Source organism: Cheilinus undulatus, linkage group 4 (assembly GCF_018320785.1).
Source record: "Cheilinus undulatus linkage group 4, ASM1832078v1, whole genome shotgun sequence".
In the NCBI taxonomy this organism is placed as follows: Eukaryota; Metazoa; Chordata; class Actinopteri; order Labriformes; family Labridae; genus Cheilinus; species Cheilinus undulatus.
Genome location: NC_054868.1, coordinates 27,247,005 through 27,258,084, shown reverse-complemented (window position 1 = coordinate 27,258,084; position 11,080 = coordinate 27,247,005). Strand labels below are relative to the sequence as shown.

The 11,080-nt window shown below is 40.2% G+C and overlaps 1 protein-coding gene across 1 annotated transcript; it reads left to right on the top strand.

Annotated features, from left to right (window-relative positions):
* The first annotated feature begins 1,168 nt into the window (after nucleotides 1–1,168).
* LOC121507750 (D(1) dopamine receptor-like) lies at nucleotides 1,169–2,977 on the top strand. Its single transcript, XM_041784083.1, has one exon. The coding sequence runs from the start codon at nucleotides 1,607–1,609 to the stop codon at nucleotides 2,975–2,977; it is 1,371 nt and encodes a 456-aa protein (XP_041640017.1). The 5' UTR covers nucleotides 1,169–1,606.
* The last annotated feature ends 8,103 nt before the right edge of the window (nucleotides 2,978–11,080 follow it).

The window sequence follows — 11,080 nt, the reverse complement described above, 5'->3', positions numbered from 1 at the left end:
TCACCTGCTAAACTTACTACAAAAAATGAGGAAATGTGTGTTTGGCAGATTATTTCTTGTTTGTAACGATGCTTCTTAGCAATACATCTTTGAACCATTGGAAAGCCTGTTTATTTCCCTTTAAAATGGTGCCACATTTATAAGGAATGTACATTTCTGGGATGAGCAGCAGAGCTGAGTATGGGGGTTGCACCCATGAAAAATTTAACAGTTTATTCTACCACTGACTCTTGTTTGGTGTTGCTTGGTGGACTAGATGATTGAAGTCTGAAGAAACAAGATATATGGACAGTTTATTCAGTTGCATGTGGAAGAACCATACACAGCCACAACAGCCTGGCACCTCCTCCTCATGCTGGTCACCAGCCTGGTCGCACACTGCTGTGGGATGGCATCCCATTCTTCAAACAGCATTTGTCGCAAGTCAGCCTCTGTGGTTGTGTTGGTCACTCTGGCATGAACAGTGCGCCCAAGCTGATCCCACAAGTATTCAATGGTGTTGAGGTCAGGACTGCTGGCAGGCCATCCCATCCTCTCCACTCCCAAATTCTGGAGGTAGTCTCTGATAAACCCCGCTCTGTGGGGGTGAGTGTTGTCATCTTGAAGGATAGAGTTTGGTCCCAGACTGTGGAGATATGGAATGCCCACTGGCTGCAAAATCTATCTATCTCTGCATTGAGATTGCCTCCAATGAGAACAGTCAGGCCCATAAGTCACATAATCAGCTCTGCTGCTCATCCTACAAATGCACATTCATTTAAAAGGAAGTCAACAGGCTTTCCAATAGTTCAAAGATGTATTGCTAAAAAAGCATTGTTACAACAAAGAAATAATCTACCAAACCCAAATTTCTTTACTTTTTGTCCTAGGTTTATTGTTTTACATATATCATTTTTAACTAACAACTGATAAAAAAAGTATTATTGTGAATAGGCCTTTGCTGTGTTTACATAGGTAAGGAATTCTGCATATAATTATCATCATGTAGTTACAGACATCATTAGGATAGTCACCAAAAATCTACCTACCTGGTGAGCATCTCTACATCCTCCCTAGATAGGCATGCAAGTCTAAAAAATAATAGTTGAGAAAAAAGATATTTACAAATTACGCCTATCTGTCAGATTTTCAAGATCTGGATGCCCCTGCTATCTTTAAATGTTGCTGAGATGACTAATATATCTAGACTTCTAACATGTTAGTTATTACGTAACAGGCTTGTCATGAGGTAAAATGCTGGCCTTCATTAATTGTTATTATTGTCATCATGAAGTGGAGGAACAGTTGAAGCAGCAGGACAGAAAAGTGCTGAACAGATTTGCAAACTAAATCCAAGTATGAACAGAAATGATTTGGTTCGATTGGACTTCCCTGGGTCTTGTGTGTCTGTGACAGCAGTGAGTAAACCAGCTGGTGGTGCATGTGGTCTTTAGTAAATCTGCTCTTCGCTCAGAGCAGCAGCACACATTAGTGTGTCAGGAGCAGCACGCGCGCTCCCCTCTCTGCGTGACTCTTTTCCTCTTGTGTGATTTTCCCTGTTTCTGTTTGACACGAATGGCGGCTCTAACCCACTCACTTTGAGTATGGCCGAGCACAGGACAGGAAAATGAGGAACACAACTGGCTTGGCACTCAGAGGAGCCGGCCGACCGGAGGAGTTACCGGCGCACCGAGCTTTAACCGGCTGCGTCTTGGCGCTACTCATCATTTGGACGCTTTTGGGCAACTTCACAGTTTGCGCAGCTGTTTATCGATACCGACACCTGCGTACCAAAGTGACCAACATCTTCATCGTCTCCCTGGCTTTGTCGGACCTCCTGGTCGGCGTGCTGGTGATGCCGTGGAAAGCTGTGGCTGAAGTGGCTGGTTTCTGGCCGTTTGGAGGATTCTGTAAGACCTGGCTGGCCTGTGACATCATGTGCTCCACGGCCTCCATCCTTAACCTGTGCGTCATTAGTGTGGATCGGTACTGGGCCATCTCCAGCCCGTTCCGCTATGAGAGGAGCATGAACAAGAAGGTGGCGTCTGTCATGATCGGAGTGACCTGGACAGTCTCTGTGGTCATCTCCTTCGTTCCTGTTCAGCTCAACTGGCACCGTGCGGAGATCGGGGATCCAGCCGGAGGGGATTTGGCGCCTCAGGATAAGTCTTCTGATGGGAACTGTGACTCCAGTCTGAGCCGCACATACGCGATCTCCTCCTCTCTCATCAGCTTCTACATCCCCGTGGCTATAATGATTGTCACATACACGCGTATTTATCAAATAGCCCAGATGCAGATCCGTATGATTTCCTCCCTGGAGCGTGCGGCGGAGCGCGCGCAAAGTCGCCGCTCAGATGTGCACGAACAGCTCCCTCACCTGTGCGTGGAGATGGGTGCCAACTCATATCATCAGTCTATCCATCTTCATGAATCCCAGCGCTCCCATCAGACACACCGGGAGCTCAGAATGTCCTTAGGGAAAGAGACCAAAGTCCTCAAAACTCTGAGCATCATCATGGGCGTTTTTGTCTGCTGCTGGTTGCCTTTTTTTGTTCTGAATTGCGCTCTGCCCTTCTGTCCCGGGCCAGAGGCCCCTGGGGCCCACCGAGGCCCGTACTGTGTCAGTGAAAAAACCTTCGATGTCTTCGTGTGGATAGGTTGGAGCAATTCCTCTCTCAACCCTATCATCTATGCGTTTAACGCAGACTTTAGAGACGCCTTTCTGCGCTTGTTGCGCTGCCGCGGACGAGGCTGCTGTGCCGCCGTGAGCGCAGCGGTGGAGACGGTGATGGCGAGTAACGAGGCCGGACATCCGAGGCAGGAGAGCCCTCTGAACGTGAAGTTGAGCGTCTCTGGTGCCGCACAAACCAGAGAAAGTGAAGATAGCGGGAACACCACCGTGACTGTGCTTTATCACAGAGGGCCGACCACGGAGCAGGTGACTGACACAGAGGAGAGTAAAGACAAAGGCGGACTGACGCACATACCCATGTAAGTGGCTGTTGTTAGCCTGTGTGTGGGGTCAGGTGCAGAGCAAGCACGTTTAGTTGGCGCACGTGCGCTCAATCAGCTGGAGAAACGAAAAGAAGCACTAGAGGATCAAGTCCTCATTTCAAACCTGTCTAATAAGATGAGGAGAGAAGATCTGCATATACTTTACAAAAAGAATCCTGATTTTTACCAGGCAGAATCTGTATTTGTCTTTTCTTCTCCAGAACACCAGTGGTGTTTCATGAGCATCAAAGTTGGTAAAATTGTGGAGCTGTGATCACAGCCTTGTTGCCTGTTCTCAGGGATGTAAAATTAAGACAGACTTAAAGCTCCTGTGAGGAAGTTTTGGTGCCCCTGTGGACAAAGTGATACTGCTTTACTGTTTTTTTTTTCAGTACATCTGAGAGTTGTGTTTGAGGACCTTTGCATTGGCCATAAAAAGGCTTTTGTTTGCACCATGCTATCAACTTTGTCTACCCTGTGGCAGTTACTTAGAAATAAAAGACCTTTATGCAGATTGTCTTGTTTGCTGTTGCAGGTTGTACTAAGGAATCACTTTTTATTTGTTTTATCATCAGTTCAAATCCTCACAGGAGCTTTCAAATAGTGAAATGCTATGTGACATCTACCTCATCTTTTATTTAAAGAAAAATAATTTGTTGCTTTAAAAAGTTTAATAAAATAAGAGAGAAACAAGAAAAGAGTGATATTTTCTCTGTTGTGAATTTCTTTGATAATTGTCAAAACACTGTAAAATAAAACTTTGAACGACAAAAGTCAGACTGAAATGCAATCTTGGATCACTCTCATATGTGAATTCATTTCAAATTAGGTTAATAGTCTGACACAAGCCACATGGACAGACAAACAAAATATATTTTTTTGCAGAAATGCATCCTTGAGCCTTATTTATATTTGCGTTAACAATGTGTTTACCAAGTGACTTTAGTTTGTGTTCATACAATGTGTCAACAATACTTCGTCAGTAATGACCTGATATTGGGCCACACTTGCTGGCCAAACAACAGCCCATATAGCCCAACACAGTCTGGCTGCAGACTGTTCATTTCCGACAACCACTCTCATAGACCGTTCATCTGAGATGCCATGTATCTCAGAATGGGAATACAGGCTAAAACTTTCTAAATAAAATTGGATTAAATTTGGGTGAGGGTAAGGGTTAAGGTAAGGGTTCGGATACAAACAGTTAAAAGTCAAAAAACTTGACCTGCAAAACCTGATTAGATTACAAAAAGTTTGATTAAAGGTAGTTAAACAAAAAAGGAAATAAGTTTATCCTCCATGAAAACATTCTAATGCAGCAAACATAGCTTACATAGCTCCAGTAGCTGTGTAAGCTACGCAGCTAACAGAGCTAATTATGTAGCTAGTGTAGCTATGTTAGCTGTAGCTAAAGCTAACAAAGTGAAAGCGAGCCACTGCTTGTATAACTACATTTAAAATGAGTCTTTACATAATTTAATCCTGAATAAGACCTCTGTTTTATTCATGAAATGTTTCTAAGTCTGTGATGTTTGCAGTGGGGTTATTTCATGAATGTATAACTGCCAGACTTTGCTTGTGAATAAAGTTAAATTAAAAAACATCTTAACCATGCTGTACTTGGAAATTGCAGCATTTCCTTCCAGGGATACACAGAGTCTCAGATGAACATCTGTGAGAGTGGCTGTTGAAAGAGTATGGTCTGCAGCCAGAACCCTCTCTATGTGCTGGCAGTCTTTCCATGGCTTGATAACCCCACATGCTGTGTGCATGTAGGGTTCACATGTAGGGTGTGAAGCTGCTGGGGGAAAGAATGAATAGAAGAGTACCTCTTTAACAGAGTTCCTCCTTAATATTGTCATGTCTTTAAAGGACACAGTAACAAAGTAATTGGTGAATGAATCTTGTCTGATTGACATGACAACATATTACAAGGGAGCCATGATTCCCATCACCCCAAGTGAGGCTGGACGTGAGTGGAATATCACAGATCAGGTCTGTTGACAGTCTTCAATGCTTGCCAGTACGCTTTGGATCTGCAAATCCAATCTGATCCAGATGAAGGCATCTCAGACCACCTCCTCATGCAGCCTGAACAACTGGATGTCAAAACAAGCACTGAGTTGGATCCATGTAAAACATTAAGGATATCCACTTAGTATCTCTAAGTGTTCAAAAAAGAATATGAACCCCTGTTAAGGGCTTATATAAATGTAGCACTGGTGTGTAATTAGCATCAGTCTGATTACACATCAGCTATCACTTGAGGACTGTTTAGCCTTTGGGGGCAGTGGCTCTGGTATAGTTTTATTAGGACAAAGAGTGTCAAGGCCAAGACTTCTTTTTATGTTACCAAGCTACTTCTAATGCAAGAACAGAGCTCCAGTGGTCCCAATATACAGATATCTGTTAATAATAAGGTTAAACTGCTGTTATGATAGTGGTTTATTTGGCTCCCACTCTGACTGTTGTGCTGTCAAGCCTATACAACCAAGACTTAAAGTAACCTGACCACAGTGCCTTAAAAAAGAAAAAATCTTCTCTCTAGTCTACAAAATCTGCATCCATATGGTGATATCTATTGAGACAAGCTCATGGCTCATGTTGTACATGGATGATGATAAAAAATAAATAAAACACAAAGCTGAATAGATACTGTAGTAATGTTCACATAAAATGTAACAGTGAATATGTTAGATATCTTTATAATTTAGATTGTAAAGTGACAATGTGCAGTTTTGCCATGAGGCCTCTGTTTATTCTCTAAGAGACCTACTGAAGGTCAGGCTTTCTGTGAATCTCTAGAAATGGTATTATGTAACTGACTCACTTTAACACCCGTCAGCTGTGCATCATGGTGGATGCACCGTGCACTCTGTTTCCCTTGTCCGTCTCCTGAAAGAAACAAACATGAATAATTTGTTAAGGATGTTCCTGCGAAAGATGCTTCAGCCAGTGAGGACAGAGAGCTCTCAAAGTAATCACAGAGGCTATGATTATTCTCTATGCGGTAAGGTCAATGCAGGAAAAGTGACTTAAAAGCACCAGAGATAGTTAGGTCCGTACAGTCACTTTCCCAGATTAACATCTGTTCATGCTTGCTTAATGAGACTTTCATTAGTTAAAAATAAAAGCATGAGCCGAAGCCTCAAGGGGCCTTTAGACTTAAAAGAGATAACACGGAGACTCCTTCATGTTTTTGTTGGTGGCCGTGACAGCAATGTTTAAAGAGAAATCCCTTAGGAAAATTAGTCATCTTGCTTTACATAATATGTAAGCAGCTCTCATTGCTGTAACTTAAACTAGAAGCTAGCTGTAAGCTAAACACCTGGCATGGCTCGATTTAGCTGTTACATCTCAAGAAAGGCATAACATCCTACATGATGTACATACATGCTTGTTTTTCATCTGTAATTTAAGCCTGATCCTGTGTGGATGCTGGCAATATGCCGTTTGTCCAGCTAATGTTGGCAGCAGTTAGCTTAGCTAAACAAAAGGTAGAACTGGCTCCCATTGTGTAACAGGCTTAAAAGAACAAAACTGACTTACAAGCATTTGTTAACCTGATGTATTACCTGAATTATTTCAAAACCCCCCAAATCAACTTAAACCAGTTTATAGGGGCTAACAATTGAGGCTGATTGCAATTTTCAGCCAGCATATTACCACCAACTAAGACATAGGCTGACAATAACTTGATGAAATCAGTGGGTGAACTGATAAGAAGGTTAAGTTAACCTTTGTCAGAGATGAGCTCATTTAAGCCCACTAGCAACAATAGCTGCCAAAGTACGACTGTTATTTACCTTCTATAAAAAAATATTTTTAGATGTTGGCCATGCTTTTTTATGGTAGACACTCTGGGACATAGTCTTGAGGAAAAAAAAAATTCCATGCGCGTCCTGTCATATGACATTTTTGAATTCCTGACCCATTTGATCAAGAACAGAACAGAGAAAGTCCCCCTCAGCAAAATGTAAATTTCAAATAATAATAGCAAGTTTTGTGATTGCATATGATGTATCAATTTAATCATGAAAGTTCCTAGAATAAACCAAATAACACTAATATTACATCAGATGTACAATATTTTGTGTGTGGAGTCATTTGTTCTAAGCGGCTGCTATTGTTGCCAGTGGACAATTACCTTGTAGCCAACGAGTAACGATGTGAAAACACGGGCGGTAAGATTGCTCATATCTCACTCATTTTCAGTGCAAGATTGATTTACCAGGGCTCAAATTTATCTAAAGAGTCTAACCCTTGATATGGTGCTAAATATGTCAGTGTTCAAAGATATTTCCTTTACCCAGGCCTGTCTTCCTTCCCTGGGCGATATCACAGAGCAAAGCAGCAGTTTTTGTTAGCTTACATCTGCAAGCAGCACAACAAGAATGTGGACCTGTATGAGTAAAAATGTGCTAATACTAACTTTAGATAACTGACTCTGACTAAATGTCTAATATTAGCCTTAGATTGATGGTGATAATGTGGTAGACTGCCATGGGCAAAAATAGGTTAGCATGTTTTGTCCTGTCTTAGCCTAGTTTACATCCAGTTCTCGTATCTTGTAAACTAAAATGTCAAAAATGTCAAACAGCCCTTACATCTATAATCTCTTACCACAAACAACAACACAGCTAGACTATGATTTGGATGAGGCACCAGTGATAACATGTTTGTATGTGTATTTATCTGATTAGGCACGTGTGAGAAAAACAGAGATGGTATGGTATATTGTGTAATTTTGTCCTAAGGGTTAGGATGTGCAGTCATGCAGTCTTCACTGTGTAATGGGCTTGTAACCTACATAGGACACCCATCAGCTGCAGGCATCTCCAACTGTATGTAAGAATAGTCACCATGCCAAAGAGGATAAATAAAACAGAGGTCATATGAATGTTTTAAAATGTGTCTCCCTTCACTGTGGTTGCATGTAGGTCACAGAGTGAGAAAAATCACAACCTGCCTGAGTGATGTGTGGTTCACAGAGACATGTTCTTCCTTTCTCCAAGGAATGATGAAGTGATTATATCTATTAATATTGACTCATCATCCTTGTTCCTCCTTTTAATTCTTGTAATAGCCAAAGGGAGCAGGCTGCATTATCATGCGTCTCTGGGTAATCATGGTTGATTTGGAAAACTTTAAATGGGTCACACCTGCCCACCTTGAATGTGCGAGTTAAAGGAGCCCTCGAGGCAAAGGGCAAGACAGAAAAAGAGGGAGAAAGAGAGGAAGTTAAGTGATGCTAATTTTGTTCTTTTTATGCTGGAACCAAAGTGACAACTTTGGCTGTATAGCCTCAGCAAAATTAGATTTTTAGAGCTTCATGTTAACACACAGTAGATCAGTGGTTCCTAACATTTTCCAACTCAGGGCCCACTTTTAAGTCTCAAAAATTTTCGTGCCCCACCGCCGACATCTAAAATACGGAGGCAATATAATGCGTTCTCAGAGCAGTTTTTTTTTATTGAAGATTGAACATAAAGGACTGAACTAAATACAGGAGAAACACGTTAGACGCTCCACAGTCGCTAACACAGCATCTGCAACATGTTGCAACACCTTCAGTATTACAGTTTTCAAGGAGCTGTCCACACAGTAACCTCTAGATAACAAGAAAAGGTCCTATCTCTCATTTGCCTGTTACATGTCTGAAACTTGAAGGAAAAACACCTTCACATGCAATACCTTCCTGGTGGGCCATGGCCCACAGGTGGGGAATCACTGCAGTAGATCATTTTTAGCAAGAAAATCCCCAATGAGAGGACAGGAATAAAAAACAAATACACCAGCAAGAAAATCACAATCAGTCTTGTAGGAACTGACCAAAATCCATGTACGTACATGTTCTAGGTAGAAACCCTTTAGTATGTGAAGTAATGTCTTTTCACAGGGACTGAGGTTAGTGTGAGGATGTTACAAAGCCACACAGTTTACTGCAGAGACAGCTGGGTTCCTTTTCTGTTATCAACTAACAGTTGGGGAACTTGATGCAAACAATCCACTGACCATTTTTCCACTGTGTTAAAGGCCAAGCACAAATATAAGTTTTACCTTAGTCACATGTTAGAAAGTTAGTAGTCGTCTAGCTTATCCTCATTGCAAGCTTCAAATTAAGTTTACTGATCAGTGTAATCAGGGTTCATTTAAAAGTATTATTAAACCTAAGAAATCACTTTTGTTTACTACCATTTCGAGTCATTAAGGAGAAAAATTTCCACTTCCCCCCCAAAAAAACCTGCAATAAAAGCTTAACAGATCAATATTTCTTCTGTTTGTTTGCGTAAATCTCTTAAACAACTTCAGCTGTGCACAAAACTACCAAACATTCAATAGCATTAAAGTAAACATTAATATTTTTTCTGCTTTTTTGGGTCATATCTTTTGATCAACTTCAGTTCTGATCAAATATTGAATAATTATCAGGATTTTAACCCTTTAAATGCCAGTTTGATTACAGGATGGTAATATGTTTTCTGAAACACACAAAAATTAAATTATTTTCAATACAACAAATGTTGGGGGGCTGGGGGGTGTTTTTTGAAATCAGTCCTGGGTATGTCAAAAATTGCCAAAATATTGACTTTGGTGCATTATCAGTTTTTATGTAGTATCCGATTTGAAATGTACTATCCTCTTGAGTCACTTTTGGACAAAAATGTCTCACTGACTCCCATTCAAACCACATATTTTGATCTCATAGCCATCGCATGATATAATCATGCATTCTGTAATGTTACGGTTTAGTTTTTGAGAAAAATAGTAAAATTTTGTATAATTCTCATTGTACATCACTAAAACCAGCAATTTTCCCATTATAGGCCTACGCAAGAAATGCTTGTCACGTCATTTTCTGCTTGTTTTATTGAGCTTATTAGGCTATCTTAAGGTAGTGTTTATGTGTGTGTGTGTGGGTGTGTGGGTGTGGGTGTGTGTGTGTGTGTGTGCTGTTTCATGTGTCTTTGAATTAGACGGATTGACAGCTTGACCTCAACCGTACCCAAATCACACATAAACTTCAAAGAGTTTACTGTGGAGAAAGCAAAAACAATGCTGAGCGAGTTTATGCACCTGCTTCCCATCAGAAACTGTATGCATCTTGACTATCTTGTCATTTTATTCCTTCTACACCAAATATCAATCTGTTAAGTTTTTATAGCAGGTTTTTTGAAAGTTTGTCCTCGATGACTCAAAGGGTAGTAAATTTGTTTCACAGTGTTCTACTGACCTATAAGAAAAACTGAAATTTGAAATCCAAAATTTACCAAGGAAGAGACTTTGTTACAAAAAAATTGGACCATATTCATTAACAAAGCCAACATGGTGAGCAGATAAGGAGGAAAAATGTGCCCAAATGGACAAAAATGTCTTCGCATTGCCTGAGGGTATCATCTGTGTAACAGTGAATATTTTCACATTTTTTTCATTTTTCTGTCAGTTTACAGGTGAAAGTGGCTCAACAGCTGCGATGTGAAAGGTCACTATGACATAAACCAATAATCTGTATTACGCTAAACTGTAATAAAGACCTTTATATGATAACTTTAGTATATAGTATCATATCATATCATATCATAAGTAGAAGTAAAAAGATCTATTGACTTTAAACAGGGATGTCTGATATTATCACCCTGATATCAGTATTGACAGATACAAAAATTTCTGCTGATGTTTACATCTGATATTTTGGCTGTAAAAATCAGCATACATTGAATGTAAATTTTGACCTTTTAAACTCATAAATTAGTAGAGTTTAAGGCTTGACCAACAGACCTATGTCAGTTGTGGTATTTTTCTGTATGAATCCTAATTCTTCAAATTTTAAAGTGTGTTTTAGTGACTGAAGTTTGTTTCTTTGTTGATCCTTATAGATTACCATGTGTTCAAAGGACTGGAGTTTTAGGTCTTAAAACCATATTTAAGTGTTGGTATTGATATTGGTTAAACAGAATCTGTCAATATCAGCATATAGGATATTGGCAAGAAAAAAAAAATATCGTGCATCCCTAATTTTAAATGCTAAATCAAAAAACTTCAACCTAAAACTTGTACAGAAAAGAATATTTATTTTGTGTTGATTTTAGCTGTTCCAGTGGGC